This window comes from Alosa alosa, chromosome 8, assembly GCF_017589495.1.
Source record: "Alosa alosa isolate M-15738 ecotype Scorff River chromosome 8, AALO_Geno_1.1, whole genome shotgun sequence".
Lineage (NCBI taxonomy): Eukaryota > Metazoa > Chordata > Actinopteri > Clupeiformes > Clupeidae > Alosa > Alosa alosa.
In genome coordinates, this window is record NC_063196.1 from 26794543 (window position 1) to 26820413 (window position 25871).

At 40.3% G+C, this 25871-nt stretch overlaps 1 protein-coding gene across 1 annotated transcript; it reads right to left on the reverse strand.

Annotated features, from left to right (window-relative positions):
• Window positions 1-85: 85 nt before the first annotated feature.
• LOC125298823 (trace amine-associated receptor 13c-like) lies at window positions 86-14333 on the reverse strand. The gene is made up of 2 exons (XM_048249693.1): window positions 13353-14333; window positions 86-442 (listed from the first exon to the last, which is right to left on the reverse strand). Exons 1-2 carry the CDS (start codon window positions 14331-14333, stop codon window positions 86-88), a joined length of 1338 nt encoding a protein of 445 aa, XP_048105650.1.
• Window positions 14334-25871: the final 11538 nt, after the last annotated feature.

The window sequence follows — 25871 nt, forward strand, 5'->3', positions numbered from 1 at the left end:
CAGGGTGTGTGAGGGTGTGTCCTGATTTAGGGTCTGTGAAACGTTAAATTTAGTTGTGAGCACCAGAAGTGGAGGATTTTGGAAGCTACTTCTGGGGTCCAGTGGATGTGATCAAGTGTGGTGGAAAATTGATCTGCTGGAAGTGGTTGGAGGTGGGGAGGTGGGTGGTGATGTAGCGGTTAATCTCGGTGAGATTGTACTTGTAGTGTGGGTGAATAGAGGGGGAAAAGTTGATGACCGGGACATAAATGTTGGCGTTGGGGAAAACTTTGGTGGCCAACTTAAACATTTTGTGAAGTTGTTTGTTGGTGGTGGCCTTAGCATTGTGCTCTCTGTTGTTGGTACCCACCGACAGGACTAACAGCTCAACGGCTTCTTGTGGGGAAGTTTTCTCAAGTAACCGGTTCATGTGGTTGGCTGTGGCACCTGGGTAACTGTCTATCTGTATGTTGGGATATGGATGAGGGGGAATACGGGCCAGATTGGAATCGCCTATGAATAATATGGGTTTGTTAGGTCTGATGTGCCACTCCTGAAGTCTATTGTTGGACCATTTGTGATAGGTAGGAGAGAAGAGGGGGAGAGAGAGAAGTGGGACTGTAGGAGTCCGAAGAAGAGGAAGGGGCCTAGGGGACAGGGGTTGTGTAGAGTGTGGTGTAGGTGAGGGTTTGTGTAGAGGTAGGGGGGAGGGAGTAGGAGCCCCAGACAGTTCTACACCTGTGGAGACAACAATGGGTTTAGTTGTAGAGGAAGCTTAACCAATCAGCATGCAGCTCCCTGGTAACGTTGACAACAATAAACACAATTATCAGACGTTACTAGATGAAGACCACTAACTGCTTTTACAGCTCATAACTGATTGGAAATATAGGTAAATATTTGATCTATAACGATAAATTAACCAGTTGTAAAGATTTAAAGACATGATCATTAATTGTATTCACATGATTTATGATTTAGAAGAACAACGGAATAGTCAACAGAATAGAATGAACTTTCAACTGTAACAACTGTTACTTGTGCTCAGAACCAAACAGTGTCAGAGTACCGATACAGTGTATTATTGAAGTGTTCCCTTAATTTCTTTTAGTAGTATACATGCTCACTGGACCCAATTCTTTCCAACCAACCAACCAACCACCTCCTACCATCACGCTAGCAATCACACATGTAATTAATACTTCACTAGCTTCTGGAACATTTTTCCCACTGCTTTTAAACTTGCTCGGGTAACGGCTGCTTAAAAATCCATCCCTTGCTCCCTCGCAGAGTGAACTATCGCCCAGTCTCACTCCTCCACATTCCTTTCCAATTTCCATTTCCCAAACAAGTTAGTTTAATCTGTGTCAAAAGCCTTACAATTAGCCAGAGCAGCAGCTCACTCCTCTTGTTCAACTTATCAGCTGCTTTTGACACTGTCATCTACCCCAGCCTGCGGGTTGTGTGTGTGTGTGTGTGTGTGTGTGTTTGCTTGCCTGCATGTGTTTGTTTTATGTATCTGTGCATGTGTGTGTGTTCACTTGTGAGTGGGAGTGTAGGGGTAATGGGGTGTGGGTGTGTTTGTGCATGTGTGTCTGTACGTGTTTGTGTTTATGTGTGGCCGTGCATGTGCTTGTGTGCATGCCTGTGTGTGTGTGTGTATGTGTGTGAGTCTGTGCATACGTGGGTGTGTATGCCTACATGTCTACTGTGTGTGTGTATGTCATTATGTGTGTGTGTGTTTATGCGCATGTGTGTTTATGCGTGTGTGTATATGTGTGTGTATGCGTGCGTGTGCATACCTGTGTGTGTGTCTGCTTTTGTGTGTGTCTGTGTGTTAATGTGTGTGTGTGTGTGTGTGCATGTATCTTTATGTGTGTATTTGCGTGTGTTCATGAGTGTGTCTGTTCCTTACAAAGAAAATAGATTATTTACAGTAAAAAACAACTGATAAAAGAGCATTAGACAGAAAAGCAACTTTCAATATGAAAACAAGCCAAACAAGTTAAATACCAAGCTAACGGAAAGACAAGAAATATTGCTATACTTTAAACAATTGTGACTTGTTTATGGCATGTTTATAAAGGGACAGCCTGAGACAGTAGAGTGGGGCAGCACTTTCTGGGAAATTACTGATTACTCTGCGGTTGCGAAATCTCTACATGCTGCCTTGCCAAGTTTGGGAAGCTGACATATGAGTAAATGAGATGTGTTTTTGAAAATCTCCAGTGTACTTTTTTAATTTTAACTTAATTTCAAGTTTAATCCTAACTCAATTCTTTAAAATAGTTGAATGGTGTGTGTGTCAGAGAGAAAGAAAGAGAGAGATAAATTGATGCTATTTTTAATCGGCAAGTGTCTGTTTAATGTCCGAATGGATGAGGATTTACAGAAACTCTTAAAGTCTTGCACAAGCATGTGTGCTTACTAATGTACGTACACACACAGAGCTAGTTTCTAAGGCTTATACTAGTTATGTCCTCATGAGTTTTACATTTTGTTGCTCACTGTCCACCCTCCACGTTGGACAGTCTTTCTCTCTCTCTCTCTCTCTCTCTCACACACACACACACACACACACACACAGAAAAGTATACAGAATACCACCATTGTTATGTTCTTTTGAAGCATTTTTAGGCCCTACTCCAAAGACCATCATCCGTTCTCTACTGAGCTGGGTTAAGGGTATTGTAATCTTTCCTTTCTGTGTATGTGTGTGCTGCCCCTGGCTGGGATAAAATGGTATTGCAATTGAGTGTGTCTGTGTCACATAACTTAGACCTCAAATCGGTCAGGCACACCTAAATTAAATACAAAACCCTTGCATTAGCCTTAAATATGCATATATTTTCAACTAATTAGTGGAGCACTGAAAGTAGACAAATGCAGGCCTCTATGGTTATCACTCTGACTGGTCAGAGGTAGCCATGGAGCACATGATCTCCGTATTCAAGTATATAAGCAATTATGAAAGAACAGTTTCTGCAAGAATTCAAAGTATCATTTAAAAAAAAATAAACTAGGTATATAATGATCAATTTGATAGCAGCACACAAAAAAAATACTGTAGCTTATGTGTAAAGAGCTAAATTACCTAGATTGTGGTAGATCTTGTTGTAATTTACACCAGTTACCACTACAAGACAACTGAAACAACACAAATAAACAGGGGGTCATTCCACATCAATTCAACCAGGGCCCACGCACTTAGGTCTCAAAAAATTCTGAAATAATTACCAAGTGTCCCTATGTTATCCAGGAGACACACTGTAAAATTACTCTTATGTAAGATCAATACTTTCCAAGATACAGCCAGTTTTACAGGGGGAGGGGGCCCACAGCGCAAGAACTAAACCGTGTAGGAGGCTCAAATTTTGCATTCTGGTACATAAATAGGAATAGTATGTAGCAAAATCGTCACGTTTGGTCTGGTTGATCCTGCATGGTCATAGCTGTCCCTCAAAGTTGATCAAAATTTTATTGGATATTTGTACTCAACATAGGCTCTTGATTTATTTTCCTTACTGAGATAAGTAGAAACACTCTCACAAAAAGCAATGAACAGAAAATAAATCCCTTCAGGGTCTGAACAGCAGACCTCACAAGTCTATGTCTTCTGAAGGCCTAAACAGAGCCCAGCCAAAAACTCCAATAACATTTTGATCAACTTGGACAGCTATGACCATGCAGGATTATCCAGACCAAACATGACGAAATTGCTACATACTATTCCTATTTGCCTTGTGCATGCATGACTTGACATTTTGTAGCCAATATTTCTGTCTAACTAGGGGTTTTTAGGGGTGCTGAATCTATCCCAACCATTAGTTTTGAGTAAAAATGACCCCAGGTCCATAAAAAATCTAACAAACCACATCCAACTCCCCTGCACTCCCTCACTCCTGTTATCATCTGGCTGGTTGATGTACTGACAGGAGTTACCATGACAGTTCCAACAAGCAGAAATACATACGACACCTTGCAGCACCTGAGAGTGTCACAGTTGCCTGCACAGTTGCAGCTGACAAACTTCAGAAAGTAGTCCGGTGCAATGGGATCTGGTGCATAACCATATTCTCCTTGTTTCCATCTGTAGCAAAGTGGTTGGTTGCCATATATAAACTACCAGAGCAGGCTATTCAAGTAAATGAACATAGAGGCTGTCTCCGTCAATAAATAGTTTATTTGTTTGTAGTCCTTGTCTTATCATTTTCTTAGAAAGTTTCTTGTTTTTTTTTCTTTAAAAAGAGAGAGAGTACAGGATACACATAACAATAACAAAGGAAAATACACACAGCCAACATAAAAACAAATAAACAGACACAAATGCCCCCAACTCTTAAGTAATATGGGCCCAGACCCACCCACTACATCTCAGTCAGACCACAACCTCTATAGAATCAAGCTGGGAAGTGATGGACTAAGCTATAAGTCACACAAGGTTACTTCGAACTACACACCATTCTATCTAAGGAAGTAATTTCATCACACGAGGATACACAGCAATTGTCAACCCACACTAACAGGTGCTCACACAAAGCAGGCTACTACACAGGTTAGGCTGACTAGATGAAGTTCAGTAGGCCGCAGGCCTTAGATGGACAAAGGGAGAAGAACGGGGCAAAATATATAAGAAATTAAGAAAACCCAAAACAAACCAAAAAAAACAGACAGAGCTCCTGCCCGTATGAAGACGCACGCGCACACCCCCACACACAGACACGATATCAACAACCCCAAACTAAAAGAAAAACATGATACTAGATACTAGAACTACGATACTAGAACTCAAACAAAACACGGAGAAAACAGTGGTCAGAACCCCTTGCCCACAATTCGAAGGCCTTAAAAAGTCAATGACCGGTCATCACAAGAGGTGAGCCGAGGTAGGAGGGGGACAGGCTTTCGGCATACTCTTGCACAGCTGGCGATGAATGCTAACACTACTGGCTGCCACCCAGAGTTTGTCTGAAGCGATTCACGCTCAACGACCGATGTACCGCTAGCAATTCCAGCCTTCCGACGCCGGCAACACGTTACAAACAAATGACGCCGGAAGACCGTGTTTTAAACAGGAAGACATTTGTTGCTCATTGTCCGTCCCACCCCCAGATGCACACAATCCTCCTGGCAGCTGTGAAAAGTTCACCCGACTACATATCCACACTCAAAAACATCTAGTGATGGACTTTGTAGCAGTAGCCAATCTCAGATATGCCCGCAGAGAGTGCTGTGCTGAAGCTCCTGTAGTCTGAGGTAGTTTCTAAGGCTTGATACTAGTTATGTTGTCCTCATGAGTTTGAACATTTTGTTGCTCCCTGTCCACCCTCCACGTTGGACAGTCTTTTCTCTCTCTCTCTCTCTCTCTCTCTCTCTCTCTCTCTCTCTGTCTTTCTCTCACACACACACACACACAGTAACACAGTAATACACACACACACACACACACAGGAACACACACACACACACACACAGTCACTATGTATCTATGCACACTGACTCTCTTACAAACACATTCACATTTTTTATGGATTTGGAGTCATTTTTACTCAAACCTAATAGCTGGGATAGATTCAGCACCCCTAAAAAACCCTAGTTAGACATCTCAACAGCTAATATTGGTCAAACAAAATGTTGTTGGATAAACTGGGAGGTGTTACTATACACCTATAGGAACAGATAGTTAAAAAAAGCTATTGGTAAGAATTTTTGAAAAGATTGGCGAAAAAAATGCCCAACTTTCCCTAACTAACTGTACATCTTGAAGTTAAAGACAATCCATAGTAGGCTCATTAGTGACAGCAGGCACAAAACTTTGTAACAGGGTGTGTTACAGTAGCCAGCTTAATCAATCATATTGATCAGAGATTCATTACAAACTGGTACATTACAAAGCGGTACGAAATCTTACCGAAACCAGTCCTGCACATTCTCTCCGCAAAAATAAATCACACTTGTCAATTTGTGTCCATCTCCTACTCTTGCAACTTTTGTGTATGTAAATGGTGTGTGCGTTTGCTTTTGTGTATGTGTGTGCTTCTCTGTGTGTGTTTTCGCTTGTGAGTGTGTGTGTGTGGGGATAAAAGTGTCTACTAAATGAATAAATGTGCTCTTTATAGAAAAGTTGGCGCTTGGCAGCAGCTCGAGCAAAACATGTCATACCCCATACCTCATTTGTGTGTACTAGCACCCCCCACCAACCTATCCAATAGATCTGTTCAGGATGTATGGGGACACATCAAAGAAAACACAAATATTATCAGATAGGCCAAGGGCTAGAGAGAAGTTGAGATCCTTTGCAGCGACAAGGTCGATGTTATGGCCACGAGTATGTGTTGTAAATGTAAATCAGGTTTCTCTGCCAAGTATACTTGCGTATACAAGGAATTTGTTCCCTGCATTTATCCCGTCTGTGAATTAGTGAACACACAAAGCCCACAGTGAGGTGAAGCACAAACTAACCCGAAACAGTGAGCTGCCTTGCTACAGCGGCGCTCGGGGAGCAGTGAGGGGTTAGGTGCCTTGCTCAAGGGCACTTCAGCCAGTAGGCCACGACTGCCCCACCCTGCCTTACCCTATGTTAGGTTGAAGGTATCAAATAGATATGTAGTTAAACTCTATGGCTGACAACAGTTCACCTAACTCTTTAAGAAAAATGTTAGCTAAATGTTTTGGAGGCCTGCAGTCAGTAGAGGAGAACATGACATTTACTCATCACATTGTTATCATCACATTACATTACATTACATTACAAGGCTATAATGCATTGGGTAATCTTATGTTTTAGACCACTTTCTCCCTGGAAAATAACTAAATCAACAATATAACTTTGAATTCAGCTTGGAAAATATATTATTGAAATCACATAACACTTTTAACCCTTAAGAATGTACTGTAACTATCCATAAAAGTGTAACGTCACACTTTTGTGTTTGGAATGTTGCTATTCCAATTGCTGCTTAATGGTCTACCACTTGCTAGTTAACATTAAACAACATTAACAACAGTACATTCTCAAAGTCAAAGATGGTCATGTATGTGTGGTCCGACTACACATGACAAATCCAGGAATGTGGCAAGTATTGGGAAGATGTTTACTTACAGGAGGCTACAAAGGTTGCTAGCTTCACTGACATTTATTGCCATAGGATATTAAAGGCTAATCTTAAAAATTGACAAACATTTAGAAATTGTCCACTAAGGTTCAGTAATCCATTCAATGACATATTGTGGCCTTAATGATGCAATCAAGCAGTACATTAGGGCCGAGCCAAACTAATTACACTGGCAAGGGATTCACTTTTGTTTTGTATGTGAAACTGAACCAAAACAGAGTGCGGAAAACATGTGTTCCTTTTGGCAGGTGTAAATAAACACCAAACATTACAAACAGGTTTTAACACCCCTGATTGCCTGTGAGAAGTTAATGAATCCCACTGCTCAGGTAAGTGTGAGAGGGTGCTGAGGGAGTCTGGCTATCGACTGACTGAGAAAGGACACATGCTTGCATCATTTCACAACTTTGGATTTTTTCCACTCAATGAGATGAGTTTCTTTCTTTCTTTTTTTTTTTTAGTCCTCACTTTTGCCATTCTCCCACATTTGACCATTGCACAAAATGCTAACATTGCCCCACAACACAGCACTGAATCTCAACACAAAACTGAATCGGCTGCTGGAGTATTATTATGCTATACATAAATACAATCTCCATATTCTTCACATTTCTACAAAGTACCTAATATTTAGGGCCCGAGCACCGACAGTGAAGGGCCGGGACGGCCTTGCGCACTGAGGTGCAAAGCCCTTTTTTTGTAAGGATTATTCTTCATCTTCCCTTGTTTGGGTACACATGTCAGTCGTTGCACCCGCTACTCAGGGACAAAGGCTTGGCCCCGGGTGTGGCCCAGGGACTCGCTAGCCTCTCCCTCTGATCCTGTGGTTGGCATATACTTTCAGCTACACACACCAAATTTGGTAGTTATGTGTATCTCCCCAAGATGAACAGCTTTTGTATGTACAATGCATTAGCCATGCCCAACAGGAAGTGAGGTATTTTGGGATTTTGTGCACACTAACATATGATGAATTGTGATGCCAAAAGAGGTGATTCCAATGGGTGAAAACTCAGGAAATTTGGCACACACATCAATTGGTACAGTGAATACACAGGGATAAAGGCTTGGCTCTGGGCATGGCCCAGGAACTCCATAGCGCCCCCTTATGTCACTGTGACTTGTGGTTGGCATATAGTTTCAGCTACAGCTTTGGTAGGTGTATGTACCTCCCCAAGACAAACAACTTTTGTATATACATGGCATTAGCCATCAGGGGTGCTGCTGGGGGGGGGGGATGATTCTAAGGGCCCAGCACTGACATGGGCCCTCACCTAGGCAGTGGCATAACTACCAATGGTGCAGTGCACCGGAGCGCCCACTACCACGTTCCCGACATGGGCCCCCTCCCGTCATTGCTTCGGCCCACCACTCAACATCATCGTTAGTAAGATTTCGTGGTGGTAGTTCTCAGATATCTGTTTTTTTCTCGCAACTTCAATAGTGTGAGGGATGACAGCTATTTATACCACTCTCTTGCCCTGTAACTATTAGTCATGGTGACCCTATGTGTATGTGTATTTTTTTTGTATTGTGTTTACGTTCAGATGTTACAACATACAATGTGACATAGAAGTAAAACAATTACGTTCCGTGATATCATTTGTTCATTTGATATTCAATTGAGAATCCAAAATGAAAAAAATACTTGTTATTTCATTATTTGTTTTAGCCTGGCCATTGGCCATCCCCTTGGTACGCTTCACTTTTACAAGGGTCTGGGATCTCGGCGCTCGATCGTGAAGTAAGCTACATGCTTACCAGAAATTGCGTGCGCTGTATACAACAACCATTCCCCACCAGAGCGAACAAGATGGATGTAAATGACCGATGCCGGCTTTGCGATACAAATTTAAGTTAGAGTTAGTGGAAGAATAGCAAATAGCAGATTACTATTCAACAGTAAGGTTGAAGATAACATATTGTAACGCCGATGAAAAATTAGGAGACGGGGAGGCTGATATATCGTTCCAAAACTCCGGCAATTTATTTCCTATAGATGTACAGGCTAGTGCACGGGCAACAGAGGTGTCCATTACAAAACAACAAACTGATCGCTGATAAATCAAGGTGTCAATCACTCGTCATTCACACTCATCGGCCAACAACACAATGCCACACAACTCACTCGCACGTAATCCACACTACGCAACACTGAGCACCGACAGATCTAGACCAAGGAAGTGACTTCGGATTGACTTCTAGGTCACAGAAATCGGAAAAAATAAATACCAAAATCAGTTTCGGCCCTGAGGCTGTTTTTTAAATCGTTATACTCTTGATCTGACCATGAAATTGAGGCAGCCATGGCCTACTGGTTAGCGCTTCGGACTTGTTATCAGAGGGTTGCCGGTTTGAACCCCGACCAGTAGGCACGGCTGAAGTGCCCTTGAGCAAGGCACCTAACCCCTCACTGCTCCCCGAGCGCCGCTGTTGTTGCAGGCAGGTCACTGTGCCAGGATTAGTGTATGCTTCACCTCACTGTGTGTTCACTGTGTGCTGAGTGTGTTTCACTAATTCACAGATTGGGATAAATGCAGAGACCAAATTTCCCTCACAGGATCAAAAGAGCTTATATACTTATACTTCAATCAAAAGCCTGAAAAACAAAGCGTAATTTGTTTGTTTGTTGTATCACATTAATAAACAAATAATGAAATAACAAGCCATTTTTTTTTTATTTTGGATTCTCAATTGAATATCAAATGAACGAATGATACACGGACCAATTACCTGCGACTTATTAAATGCATTTTTTTATTGTCAAATTTAACAAAGGAACAAGGCCTGCTGGGAATGTGAAAATGTGTTTATCCAATGATCTTACTTCCTGTCATTTGTGATTACGTTATGTTGTGAAGCTACTTCTGGATGTGAAGATTAAAATAACACTTACCAACTGTCCCCCTACCAGCTCCTCTAGAAGGAAAGTCTGTATAACACAGTGTTTCTCAAACTTTTTCAGACCAAGGACCAAAAAGAGTAGTACCTACTTCAAAAGTAGCCTATATTACACAATAGGCCAACTCACTGAACCACCTTGCTTATTTGTCTTTGCACCTTGCTTATTGTGTCAGAGGATTAATATAATTTAAACTGGCATAGTTTACATAGGCAATATTGCAGAATTGTTTGGATTTACATAGAAGTTGGTTCAATATTGCATCTATACTATATTTTACCACGTCTACTCGCGGACCACTTGGGATAGTTTGCGGACCACCAGTGGTCCCCAGACCACACTTTTAGAAACACTGGTATAAGGCATTATCTTCCGGCAATAGACGTCATGCTCTGTGTGAGATCTCAGTCTTCTGTGAGATTAACAGTCTTCTGTAATAAACTCCGGGTTTGTTAACTATTGCATTGCATTAGATTGCATTCCGCATGCTGCACGCTCTATTTCTATTTCTGCTTGTTTGTTGCTAAAGGAGGAGGACGCACACAACTGAAACCGCCATGGAAGCACGAGCACCTACTGGAGCACCTCCCGTTATCATAGATGACCAACCCGACGATAGTGGTGAACTCGGTGAGGAGGGTAGTGGTGAAGATAACGTCATGCACCCGTGGCCATATTTGCAAGAAATGTTTTTGTACATTGGCAGCTTTCTGTGAAGCTGAACACTCCGCTACTTGCCTCAGGACTTGTCTTGAGTCCAAGAAGAGTAAGACTATATCAGGCCCGGGGTGTAATCGGGAGAATCCGGAGAATTCCCGTTGGGCCACTTCACTTTTGGGCCGGTCAAGGAAAAAATATTGACATTTGTCACGTTAGTCTATCTTTTCTTAAAGTAGGACACGTTCCGCATTCTGTGCATGACACCAATGCAATGCCTCTGCATGGGTTACCTACGTGAGGGAGTTCTCCCCTCCCAAAAAGAGTTGGTTGGGTCCATATAGCCCGTCTTTTCCAAAAAGTTTCCTAAGATACGGATAGCTGAGCAGGCCCTACAGTAGACACAAGCGTCAGGAAGGATGGATGGTAGAAACAGGCCAGGAGAGACTGAGCAGCAGATCAACCAGTCGACCACTGACAATTATGAGCCTGAAATTAGTGATGAGGAGGCCATGACTACAAGGATAAGTAGAGAGGATAAATTAAAGTTATTTAATGTAAGAAAAAGCAATTACCCTACATGATAAACCTATATGCCTTGTTTGCTCAGAAGAGGGTGTAGTAAAGGAGTAGGCTAAATTACCAAACAACAATATAGCCTAGCCTACCCATGCAAAAAACATGTAGCCTAAACATTAGTTCAATATGCCTCTTTGTGGAAGCGTGGGATAGGCTACATTTCAAAGGCTTTCTTTCTTTCTTTCTTTCTGTTTTTTTTTTAACTTGTGGAATAGTGGAATATTTTTTGTTAACTTCTCAGTTGAAGTAAATAACCTTTACACATTTGTTGAACCATGGTACTAATAAAAACTACAGGATAGAGCTGAAATGTTGCTTAATTTATCCAATTTCCACCACTATGGAAAACGTGGGCCGGTCTTGAGCCTGAAACTCCCGGGCACTGAATTCTGGCAACTTTGAAAACCAGCTTCTTTTGAAGATGAACAGACACCTTTTTAGTTTCAACTAATGACTGGCATATTAGCAGCTGCTGGACATAGGTGGCCTGTGTGTGTGTGTATGTGTGTGTATGTGTGTGTGTGAGAGAGAGAGAGAGAGAGAGAGAGAGAGAGTGAGATGGTGACCTGGGGAGTAAGCCCTAGAAATGCTCATACCAAATGACCAAAATGTTCTCCCCACCAGCAGGTCATTTTTTTTTTTTTAAAGAAATAAGTTATTTATTTTTCATTTTTACCTGAAGTTCATACAAAAGTGAAATTTGTGTTTCTGTTTTTTTTTTGATGTCAGCTCTAAAAATATGCTGTTTGTTCTTTGAACTTAAGAAAATTGTGCCTGAAAAGTCATAGAAAAGAATGTGAATATGCTTTATGCTTTACTATAAGAAAGCCAAAATAAAGTTCACAATAAAAATATTTACTTCAAATACTTAAGTACATTAAATGCCAGAAAATTACTTTTCATACTTAAGTACAGTATATATCAGATACTTTAAGACTTTTACTTAAGTAATATTCTAAAAGGTAACTTTGACTTCTACCAAAGTCTTTTTCTAGTACGATACTTGTACTTTTACTCAAGTATTGCTTTCTAGTACTTTATACAACACTGTAAATAGCCCTTCAGCGCTTGTACAGGGTTACAGGATTTTGAATTCATGGGCCGGACTATTTGGGGGGCAGCCGTGGCCTACTGGTTAGCGCTTCGGACTTGTAACCGGAGGATTGCCAGTTCGAACCCCGACCAGTAGGCACGGCTGAAGTGCCCTTGAGCAAGGCACCTAACCCCTCACTGCTCCCCAAGCGCCGCTGTTGTTGCAGGCAGCTCACTGTGCCGGGATTAGACTTCACCTCACTGTATGTTCACTGTGTGCTGAGTGTGTTTCACTAATTCACGGATTGGGTTAAATGCAGAGACCAAATTTCCCTCACAGGATCAAAAGAGTATATATACTTATACTTTTACTGTACAGGGTTACAGGATTTTGAATTCATGGGCCGGACTATTGCATGAGACCCCGTGTAGGCTACATGAATTTGTTTGTAAGTTTGTTTTAAACATTCTAGAGACTGTTAGCAACCCCTTTTAATGTCAGCATGCCATGACAATAAAGTGAGTTCAGAGTGGTGAGTTTTTAAATCTTGAAATTCTAAAATACGCAGCCAGACCCAACTTGCAGGTTAACACAACACATGTAGCCCAGAGGCGAACTCTACTCCCACAACAAATCTGACAAAGTTATGTATCACTAAATTATGATTGCAAATACAAATATTCACCTGAAACATTCTTGCTCTTGCTCAACCATTGCAAGCAGTGAAGGGGGGTTTGTGTGAATGTACAGAAGCACAGATACTATACAGTCCATCTGATCAACAGGTATGTTCCTGGACTCAATTTTATACACTGACCATTTTCTCACCCATTCATTTCTAATGGCCAGTAATTTTTGACAGGGAACACAATGGGTGCTCTAAAGTTAAATAAAACACCCACATTTTTATGAAAGTGATCAAAATGCGCCCACAGATGTGTTAACTTAAATCATGGAGCCTCATGATAGTCAGAATAAGTGAACAACTTTTTTGAGAGAAAATAATTGTCAATTGGACAAATTTGACCGCAAATACAACATGAGGGTTAAACACAAGTCAGTTAAACTATTTCGCATCAGAATTTACATTGAAATAAGAGGAACCTGGATGAAGTATTGTAAGGGTGATAATTTGCTTGATTGAGACTTTAAACCATGGGTAAAATAAAGCATATATTATTGGGTTCATGCAGGAGTTGATATACATAATCCATACAACATACTTCAATAGAAAATGATTGAATGATTGAGTGGCAAACTCAAAAAAGCTTAACATATATGGCATGTAGCAGAGCAAATAAACTGTAACAAGGACCCCTATTGTTTTTGCAGCTTTACGGCTGGATTTCTTACTTCTTATTGTGTCCTTGTTACTAGCCCTTTGTCTTTCTGTAACAGAGTTAATCACCTTTGTATGATACTTAGCAGCACAGAATATTTTCATATTTAAAATTATAACCGTGGAACAAGGCATTATGAATGACACAAAAACATCAACAATCCATGAGAAACTGAATGTGAGCAGACACTCTCCGTGACATGTCCTGTGAGGCTCCATTTCAGTAAGGTGGTCATAAAGCAGGAAGAAACTATAAAGGACACAAAAAACCCAGCTAAGAACAACAATTATAACTACTTTTTTGTGTGTGACTTTCAATGAGTACCTTAAAGGATCACTGACAGCAATGAAACGATCAATGGAAACTAATACAAGGCTGCACAGAGATCCCAAAATAGCCACTAAAGAAATGAACGGGAGTATTTTACACATCATGTCCCCGAAATACCAGCATGTTTCAATTATTAGCGACCCATCCGTAGGCATGACAGTCAGTCCGATCAAAAAATCTGCCACAGCAAGAGAGAGAAGGAACAGGTTGGTTGGAGTGTGAAGCTGCTTGAAGTGAGAAATCGAGATGATCACCAGCAAGTTTAGAAACACGGTAGACACAGATATTGATGACAAAAATATGTACATGATGATGTATAATGCCTGTGGCTTGGCAAACTTTGCACATGAAGAGTTCAGGGCTGGATAACAGTGATCAGTTCTCAAGTGGGTTTCCATTGCTGTGTATGGCGGAGGCTGGTTGTCCTGAAGATGATGTTGTCCCACCTTTCTACTGAGTACTCCAGACACTGACTTTGTATTTATATGTTGATGAAACAATGGCAGCTTATTAGATCTAGAATTGTGTTCTATTAATAACAAAGACTGGCCCACCCAAAATGATCAAACGTAATGGCATGTCATTGCAGTTCCTGTAAGTGCAATGTCATGTGCCCAAATACTTCAGTCCGTATAGTGTATTTTATGCTATTATGTAAGTTTTTTTAATTGCATGTGAGTACAGGTATTCACTTTCATACTAACTTCCTAGTTTGCCATTATTTTATTATTAACACTGCATACTAATGGCATGGCCTTGCATGGTAACTGTCTACTTCTCAACGAAAAGTATTTAGGGCCCGAGCACCGATGGTGCAGGGCCGGAATGGCCTTGCGCACGGAGGTGCGAAGCCCTATTGTTTACATAGATAGATAGATAGATAGATAGATAGATAGATACTAATAGATTCATCCCCGCAGGGGAAATTCAGATGTCCAGAAGCCGTGTTTTCTACCAACAAGCATTCACACTGCAATACACTCATAAAAACCCTGATGACAACAGTTAATAAAATAAAATGAGTCCCAAAACAAGCTACTTTCATTACCATCGCAACCACAGTGTCATGCAGCGGGTGGCTTCTGTTACTGAGGATGGATTTCATTATGCTCCTCATCAGGGTCGGACTGGGAACAAAATTCGGCCCTGGCAATTTTCTCATGGACCGGCCCAGCACTGATTCCCCCATAAATAACAAACACACAGTATTATGCTGTAGCAACACTTCATAAACTGAACCCAGACATTTAGATTTGGACCTATAGCCTAATCACAATAACACGGGGGTCTGGGGATGTCTCTCCGGGATTTTTTTTCTAATTCTGGTTGCTAATCACACCATTTTAAAGTGATGTGAGAGGGACAGGATTCAGGGATAGGCTACTAAAGACAGGCTTCTGTCTATCTCACGTCATGTTACCGCATGCATTAAACCACATGACACTGCTTGACTAAATGAAAAATAGGCTACTGAACATGGACATCGTCATAGTTGACAGAAATTACGTTTTGTGTCAACATTTTGTAGAAACACAACCACAGCCTTTATTTGGTGCTCCTTTACTTTGGTTATAGTCCGCGATTCACATTAACTGTAGGCTATCACCACAAGTGTATAGGCCTACCAAACGTTTTAGCCCACGTGTGTGCCATCATCACATTTTGCAAAATTAGGCTACCTTTGTTACTAACCTACCAGTTGATACTTTTTACCTGCATCGACTCGCATTTGATTGTGCATCTAATGTAACACTCGGTGGAGAGACTTCCACTTACCAAGTTTCGCTTTCACTGTCTTTGTGAGCTAAAAGTTAGGCTATGCCTAGGCCTACTATATAGGAAATACTTTGAAGTTCCTTTTGAGTAGGATGAATGCATCCGATGGTGCAGGGCCGGGACGGCTTTGCGCACCAAGGTACGAAGCCCTATTGTTTTTGTAAGGATTATTATTATTATTATTATTATTATTATTATTATTACTCTCATTATTTTCTTTTATTGGGACCTGACTATGCCAAGATGTCTCTGGTGTTAAATTGTGAAGGAATTTTTGATATGTTGTAATACGGTATGATTTTAATATCTCGCCACATAAACTGGAAATGTGTCAAAGTCACAGTGCATGGAATGAATGGTCTGTCACTTCTTAAGTTAATAGATATTATGATTATGATGATATCCAGACACCCAATGTGCCTGCCTGGCATAGCGCCACCACCTGGAAATGTGCCAGAAATGGGCAATGCCTTAACTGATTAATCTGAAACTTTATAAAATATTAGATATCATTATTGTGATGATATTCACATGTGTTGCTCACCTGCCTAGCATAGCGCCACCATCTGGCCAAGCAGGAAATGTGCCAAAAATGTTCTATGCTTTGACTGATTGATCTGAAATTGTACAAAATATTAGATATCATGATGATGATATTCATATGTCCTATTAACATGCCTGGCATAGCGTCACCAATTGGCGTTAGGTGTATATGACATCCAAACACCCAATACGCCTGTCTGTTGTAGCGCCACCAGCTGGCCAAAGTCAGAATAGTTTTTGGTATTTATTAACAAAATATTAGTTAATATAAATCTGATGATATCCACATGCCCAAACTGCCAACCTGGTCTAGCGTCACACCAGCTGACCAAACAGGAAGTGTGCCAGACATTGTGTGCCAGTTAATTGGTTGAAAACTTTCAAAAATATTGGATATTATTATGATGATGATATTCACATGCCTTGTGTGTGGTACCACCAACTGGAAGGGGTTTTTTTTCATTTATTTTGGATATTAATATTAGATTCATTACATTAATTCAGTTTAGGTGCATGTCAACTTACTAGTGTCCTGACTTCACACATCTACACTAAAACACACACACACACACACACACACACAAAGATACACACACACACACACAATCTGACACACAAAAAAGACATTGTTATTAACATGACCAGTCAAAAAACACACTAGTCTCACTACACACACACACTCTCTCTCTCTCTCTCTCTCTTTCTCTCTGTCTCACACACAGACACACACACACACACACACACACAGAAAAACACTGACCTGTCTGTTCATTGCAAACATAAGAAATATCTCACACACATACATGCACACACGCACACATACACATGCACTCGCATACACACATGCACACACACACACACACTGACACAAAAAAACGTTCTAATTGATGTCACTAGTCAAAAACACACACAGACACAAAGAGGCACATCATAAAAACCTACATATTTGGTCACCTAGTGAGTATCATCATCACAGTGTAAAACGTCACACCCAACAGGAAGTGAGTGAGTGTTTCCAATGTATAAAACAAAACAAATTGCACACACATCAGATATGTGCACTGACACTCACACCACATGTGGGTGCATTGTTGGTTTCCGAAATGGCACGGGTCGCAGAGCAACATGTGCTCGGGCCCGTCATGGCCGGGATGGCCCCCTTTCAAGTCCTTAAAGACTTGAACATCTAAACTTGCTAACATAAATTATGAATCAGCTTATTAACAACAGAGGACTTTTAGGGATGTGGAAGGAGGTTACAGATCTTTTCGTGTGGTGCACAATGTTTAGAATGTGTACAGTATGTGTGTGCAAAGAGTGTGCTTAGGGCGGCGCTTGGCTCTATGAATAGGGGGCGTTCCCCCACACCCTGTGTTCCTCTTCTTTTTCTTCAATATTTCCTTCTCCAGTTAAAGTATACCAACAAAATAAAATTTCTCTAGTCTGAAGGTCAGGGTCGACTACCTGGAACCTTCAGATCCTTGCTGTTTGGGGGTTATTCTGCCCACAGCAGGTCCACTATTCTAAATTAATCCAATCTTTCTTGTGATGTTCTGACCAAGATCCTTTTGTGGGATGGTACACAAGACTTCCAAATGCTGCTCTCCCAAGGACACTGTGAAGTCTGCTGGGGTCTTCAGGGGTGGTGTTGAAGATCAGATCAAAGGGCTGTCCCCCTTTTGATAAGCTGTGTCTTTCATCACACTTCTGTCCCATCCATCACACTTCTGTCCCAACCATGAGCCAGCGGGGGAAGTGAGACATGCGTCGTTAGGATGTTTCTTGGGTCTGCGACTTCAGAGTCTGTAAACAGATCTTGAAAATACATGTACTGTAGCTTGGAGCAAAAGGTTTTAGCTGTCATTCCAGTACTAATAAACAAAGGATCATTCAGTGGAGTTCAACATTTTTCAAAGATGACGTCAGCTGCAGTCAGGTCTGTCTTGACCTCTCAGTTATACCTCCAAACACGCAAACAATACAGTACATGAACTTTGAGGCTTGTGATGCCTCAGAACAGAATTCCTAGTAATAATGTAAACATTTCTTATGACAGTGGTAACAAAACATCTCATCCAAATAAATTAAACAGTGTTCTTGAGAAGTAAAGTTTCTTGAGGAGCCCAAGTCCTTCAACCTATAATGTAACAGGCTATTTACACACATCACCATCACCATTGTTAAAAACCATCAACCATCCCCCTTCGAATCGGTGGCACACCCTCGTCCACCAGATCCACCTCCGAAACTGATACCAAAACAAAGTACATGGTGAGGTTCTACTTGTAGACATCAAATATCATCCAGTGGTGGGTGGCTAGAAGCAAAGCTTGTAAATGTATGAAATAAATCATTACAAAACAAACAAACAAACAACATAAAAAAATGAAATAAAATAAACAACACAGCCAGGAAAGGGTGAAATGGGGATTATATAAAAATTATCCTCCTGTTATCTTAGCACCTATAATGGAATTGGGAAATCTGTAACCATATCATCTGAGCAACAAGTATTCCTAGTCAGGACAAACTGAAAAGGAAATCAAATGAAATAAACCGTAACATAAAAAAATAAAGGTGCAACAGAATAACAAAAATAAAATTTAAAGTCAAAGAGAATCAAATCAAAGAAATAGAAATTATATTAGTTACAACCAGCATCTGTATAGCCTAGGTTCTTTAAAGCAACAAAATTCTCTATGAGTCAAAAGAGTCTATGCTTTTAGACCGGAGCATACAACAAAACTCAAAACTCTCTATGAGTCAAAAGAGTCTATGCTTTTAGACCGGAGCATACAACAAAAACCAGTACATAACTTATCTTCAGCTTTAAGTGACTAGAGTAAAAATAAACAAAGTTTAAAATAAATAAAGTAATCATGAGTCAAACTTAGTATTACAGAGGGGAAAAGGAAGTGTGTAAAGGAACAGACAATAACCACTAGTTATATGCTCATTGCAAATGTTTACCATTGTGTGGAAAGATAAGGAAAGTAACAGTATTCAAAACATTATAAAAACAGGACCGTGATTGTACATCACCAAAGAAATTAAATCTGTGTTACATTTATAAAAAGTTCCCTTTGGTACAAAGCTATTACCATTGTAATTAAGTTTCCACATTCACACATGCTTTCCTGACTCCCCAACCCTGTTGGAAGCCATCTTTAATCATATCAGCCTTAGTTTTTGCATGCTCTATCTCGTCCCCAATCATAGCCATAGCAATCTGTACACTCAAAGGAACCTTAAGACATGAATCCTGTTTGTCCATATCGTGACCAGTTTCCACTATTCAAATAATTCAATTTAAACTTCAGATATCAATTCAATTTCAAACTAGTTGTAAATTTATCCAAATATCAATTTGTAAGCCAAAGATCTTTTTCATACATGTGTGCAGAGGTGGAAAGTAACGAAATACATTTACTCACGTTACTGTATTGAGTATTTTTTCTGTGTATTTTGTATTTTTTAAGTAGTTTATAAAATCGGGATTTTAAATTTTACTTGATTACATTTTGAGTGAAGCATTGTACTTCGCTACATAAAAAATCCCATCCGTTACTTGAGTAAAAAAAAAAAAGTTAAGACTAAAGAAAACAGAAAGGGAGAGAAAAGAAATCGCACCCTAAACCACTAGCCTAGTGATAATGATCAGCATGTAGCCTACAACAGGACATGAATCAAGCTGGCGCCATGCAGTCTTTCTGAAAGTGATGGAGATGGAGCTGGATCACGAGATGCATCAGATTACATGTGTAGCCTAACCTATGAAAGTGTATTTTCTGCTATTTCAATGGGTTGTCTCAGTTCGTTTTACCACTAATGATAGCGGAGATTTTCAAGCAAACACCATGGGATTTCATGTTTTGACGTTTGTGCTCACCTTTCTTTGGAAAGAAGTTTATTAGCAGTTGTTTCCCCTCAATTTGATGTCTCTCTCTTTAGCAAGGGAGAGTGAGAGTGACCTTAGACAGTTTTCACTGTTTTGTATACAAAATCCAAGTCAGTCAAACTTTAAATTTCGTCTGACATTCATTTTGACATTTAATTTGGAAGTTAAAATATTCAGGTAAAATAAATCTATGGTGGACATATATATATATATATTTTTCAGTAATTAGCTTAAACTTCCAGTGAGTCTATTCGAAATTTTCACCACACATTGTATTAACATATTGTAACGTTTGAAGGTTTCAGGACGCCAAGAGTTGTTCAGTGCAAGCTTTATTGGCTGAGAACGAGGGCAGGGACACAGACACAGAACACAATGCACACAGGGCAGGTCAAGAAGACACACACACTACACCAACAGGGGAGGTCGCAGCCCCCCACACAAAAAGGATCACACATGAGGGAAAACTAAAAGGGAAACATGTTACACTAAAGACACTAACTTTACACTTATAACTTAAGAGAATAACGACATAAACCCCCCAAATGTTTGCTCTCGTATCCCAGCATGCCTTTCGCGGGAGAACGCTAACACTGTCTTTTTGCGCCGACGCTACATAGCTCCCCCAACAAGCCATTGCCGTCCTCGGCAATGACCACGAGGTAGCCACATGCTAGCGTCGGCGCGAGTCGCCCGCCACTCTTTTTGCGCCGACGCTACAATATAAAAAATCCAAATGAAGAGTTATGTGTATTAAAGTGGAATGACACAGGAAAAAAGTATTGAACGTGCCTACTGAAATTTCTTCAATACTTTGTGGAAAAGCCTTTGTTTGTAAAGACAGCTTCAAGACATTTCCTGTATGACAAAACGTATTAGTCACAGTACTAACCCCATGCATTACTAGTAACTTTTACTTAAAGTACATTTTAAATGAACTACTTTTTACTTTTACTTAAGTACATTTTCAGATCGGTATTTTAACTTGTACTTGAGTAATATTTCATCAAGGTCTTGGTACTTTTACTTGAGTACAATATTTTCATACTTTTTCCACCTCTGCCTGTGTGACAGCCAGCAGCATATTCTTATACTATTGTTTCAGGTGAGAGACCCCAGGCAAGCAGTCCCCAATATAGTAGCATTTACAGGAGAGTGGCCCTTTTCTCCAACTACCCAAAATATGGCCTCAGAGAAGCCCAACTAGATCTCACTGAGACCACTTGTATACTTGTCAGTACTATGGCCATTTACAGAGCAAGAATGCTCTAACGCCCAAAATATGGCTTCAGAGAAGCTCAACTAGATCTCACAGAGACCACTCGTCAGTGCGTATGGCCATTTACAGAGCAGGAATGCTCTAACGCCCAAATGGCTTCCAGAGTGGGAGCCCAATATCCTCCAAGAGGTCAACTGTCAATCCTCATCAGGATGACTATGGGACTTAACTCACCAGAATCTCACCACCAGAAAACACAAATGCTCACCTTAAGAGTACTGTCAACCAGGATGATGAAGATCTTAGCAGACTGGAATCTCAGTAAATCCAAAATTGTAATCTCGGTGGAACCTCTAAAACTGATGGTAATTTTCATGTACCCCAGTTACCCCATCTTGAAACTCAGTCAGGATGAATGGTCAATCAGGAAACAGGCTTTATTCTTTACAATGATGTGCATCAAGGGAGAACCACAAGTTTCACCAAGAGGATTCACCCGTATCTCTAACTACACAGAGGTGTATACTAACTTTATGTTACAAACAAAAGAAGGAGTGACCTCTAGGTCCAACCCAGTTTGAATATGCAATAGAAAGGGAGGATGAGGATCAGGCCTTCATCAGGTCTGGTTAGCTTCTATTGTCTTTTAATTAAAACTATCCCCTTTCCTGGGAAGTTCCTCAGAGGCCCCTCACTGTTCTACAAACATTAACATTTCACACCTGGTGATAAGCAAAAGGCCTCTAGACAGGCTTTCATTAAATTCTAATCATTCAAGGATAAACAAAGGATGCTTGCATACAAGGACAGGAGAAATACAGTAGACTATAATGCTTATTCACAATTCTTTCAGCCGCTTGCGGCTATATTTATTAGTGTTTTTTTTTTTAATTTTTTTGTTTTGTTTTTTTAGTCCTCACTTTTGCCGTTCTTCCATATTTGACCATTGTACAAAATGCTAACATTGCCCTATAACACAGCACTGAATATCAACACAAAACTGAACCGGCTGCTGGTATACCAAACATCATAATTAGAAAAAAATTATATTGTATTATGCTATCTTTACATAAATACAATAGAATTATCCCTATTCTTCACATTTCTACAAAGTATGTGTGCATACCTAATATTTATTAACTGTTCATTTCCCGATCCCACCCCTTCTCTCTTCCCCACTCGCTTCCTGTCACTCTCTCCACTGTCCTGTCAAATAAAAAGTATAGTATAAGTATATATACTCTTTTAATCCCGTGAGGGAAATTGGGTCTCTGCATTTATCCCAATCCGTGAATTAGTGAAACACACTCAGCACACAGTGAACACACAGTGAGGTGAAGCACACACTAATCCCGGCGTAGTGAGCTGCCTGCGGCAACAGCGGCACTCGGAGAGCAGTGAGGGGTTAGGTGCCTTGCTCAAGGGCACTTAAGCCGTACCTACTGGTCAGGGTTCGAACCGGCAACCCTCCGGTTACAAGTCCGAAGCGCTAACCAGTAGGCCATGGCTGCCCCCGTGGCCTACTAAAAAGGCATAAAAGTCCAAAACAATTCTTAGCAGAAAAAATTCTGATTGTGGGCCAAGACCACCCAAAAAACATTCTAAAACCAAAAGTAAACTGGTCCAGAGTGTGGGCGAGTGAGTGTTTAGTCTCTTGTCTATAGTTACTGTGTACATGGATTGTTAATTTAGAGTGTTCCACTTCTCCACTGTCACCAATTAGGCCTTACCATTCACCAAGGCCGTAGTCATGATGTCAACATTGGGGGGGACCAAATCTGTGGTGGGGTCTGTGGGACCCCCAAACAGAATTTCAATACATTTCCTACCAGTCAATTAGGGTATTCCAAACTTTTGACGGACATAGGCATGGCATGGATGGATTATGAACCCCTGGGCACAGATGCCCCCCCCCCTTCCAGATAGAGGGGTCCAAAAAAATCCCACAGATTTTTTTGTTTTTGTTTAAATGACCCTTTAAATGATGACTGGTGCAACTTCACACAGAGGCTTGGGCTTCAGGGCCTCCTGAGCTCTTGGGCCCAGTAAGCCCATTCAGTAGTCCATCCCTGGACCTGTGGTATGACTCCATTTGTCTTCCAATGGATAAATACTTTAAAAGAAATTACAAACTAGAGTATCTTTGTTAACCTCTATATTACACAGAATGTGGTTCTTTTAACTAAACTGCCTGTCGCGGGAGCTGAAAGTGGCATATTGCGTTTGTCATGTCATGCATATGCATTCATGGGAGAATCCAGGGGAAAGTGTGAGTTTAGTGTAAAAAGATGGGAGGGGAATAGGGCTGGGATAAACAATTATTTTTTAAACGATTAATCTTGCGATTATTCTTTCTATGCATCGATTAATCTAACGATTCATTTTTTCAGTCCGATTCGATTTCGATTCGATTATCTCCCCATTAATTCACTAATAGCAACTTATACATGTTTATTTCCACATCTGAATGAAAAAAACATGAATTCTTTAAAGCTACCTTGTGTAAGAACTTCTCCCATCTATATGACAATGAATATTACTTTCTAGCCCCTCCCATTCCGAGCGCATTTTAACTCCTACGGTGGCCGTTTCATGCCAAGGTTATCATGGCTTCCAGTACTACGACTTCATCCAGTGTTCCTTCCAGTGATGAGGTTACTTTAGAAAACAATTACACATTGCATTTAGTTATATAGCCAGTAAACATGTTGGGTATGACCTCTATGTAAAGTGAATAGCCTAATAGTTTCATGTTTTCGTTATTTTGGTAGGCTACTATTTCATTGCTAGCATCAGCTATCAGGTTCCCAAAGGAATCCATGCTAATGTTAGTACAGTATCAGTGCTATCGTTATTCTGTATGTGCAAGATTAATAGTGTAAAGGCAATGTTTACAGCATAGCCTACTATTTTTCTCAGTGTGCAGAGTCAGAGATCAGTCGATGCAACGGAGGTGCAAGGGAAAGGTAAAGGAAGAGGGAAAGGTAAAGAAAAGCCAAGAGCCGGTGGCAGAGGATCGGTGAGACCTGCTAGGCAAAGAAAAAGTAAGACTCTCCAAAGATGACGAGGAGAGAGTGGAAGAACTTTAAAGACAAAGGAGAGAAGCAACAGAGGTTTGGGTTTTTAATATATTTCTCTGAACAGTATCAATGTCAATGACACCGAAATTAGCTCGAAGCTGCACCAAGCATCGTTCGCTTATCGTTAAGGTCTGCTGCCACTACACCAGAAAAAAAATAGACCATTCTTCTAAAATTGATTTTTACGTTTGTAGAATGGAACGCTTCAGTTCTGGCTTGGTGTAGCTTCCCTGCCTGTTTGTATCTCCATTGTTTATATGTAGCAATTTCTAGCTGTTTCCAGTCAACTGCATGATGCGAGTTGTCTGCCAGTGAAATCACGACACATAATTAGAGTGCATGAAAATGCACTCTATTGTTATCCGATTTTTTCTTATTACAGTGCATGAAAATGCACTGTACTGTTCTTCCTAGGCTTCTTCTTCTTCTTATTATTATTATTATTATTATTATCCACCTATTTAACTGTTCAGTCATTCCAACTATATTAAACCTCATCTACGTAGTTCAGTCATTCCAACTATATTAAATCTCATCTACCTAGCAAATAATTTAACCATTTAAACTATCCACCTATTTAAGTGTCCAGTCATTCCAACTATATTAAACCTTGTCTACCTAGCAAATAATTTAACCTTTTAAACTATCCACCTATCTGTTCAGTCATTCCAACTATATTAAACCTCATCTACCTAGTTCAGTCATTCCAACTATATTAAACCTCATCTACCTAGTTCAGTCATTTCAACTATATTAAACCTCATCCTGTTGGTTGCCAATTAGCACATCATCTGTTTTAACAATATATTTCACACCATATGTTTTGCATTTTCATGCACTGGTAATTCCCTGGAATTGCGTTTTCTAGTTACAGTGCATGAAAATGCACTGTACTGTTATTCCAAGGCTTTTTCTTCTGAACAGTGCATGAAAATGCACTGTACTGTTCTTCCAACTTTCCTTCTTCTTCTTATTCTTCTTCTAACGCATTTAATGCGGCTTCAACCGTTTAACGTAGAAACTTCATTCAAACTATGTTACGTAGGTCTTACTTAGGACATGGGTGCTATGTATTTTTATACTTTTTAAACTATTAATTAGAAACGAATCAAAATTTCCCCATTGACTTAACATTGCCCTTTATGACATCACAGCAATTAGAATCTTCTGCCAGGTGGCCAGGCCACCTGGATCAACTGTCAGTTTCTCAGGCTTTAAGCATACAGTATCATTCTATTAACCCTTAAAGGTGTAGGTTTTTGAACATTCTAAGTTCCGCAACAATTGAAGGTTCTAAAATTCTATGTTGAATTCAATGAACCCAGATATTCTTTAGAATGTTAATTTCCCAACATTCCGTACTCCTTTAAGGGTTAAGACTACACATTCTGTTCAACTGTTTCCTCTGTCCACAACTGTT

Bases quoted from the DNA above. Each gene is read 5' to 3' on its own strand.
- LOC125298823 (XM_048249693.1), bottom strand. From the start codon at position 14,333: ATGGAAACCCACTTGAGAACTGATCACTGTTATCCAGCCCTGAACTCT. The intron at 443-13,352 runs GTAAATTCTGAT...CCCAACATACAG, and splicing joins CAGGTTCCTCTTATTTCAAT to ATAGACAGTTACCCAGGTGC.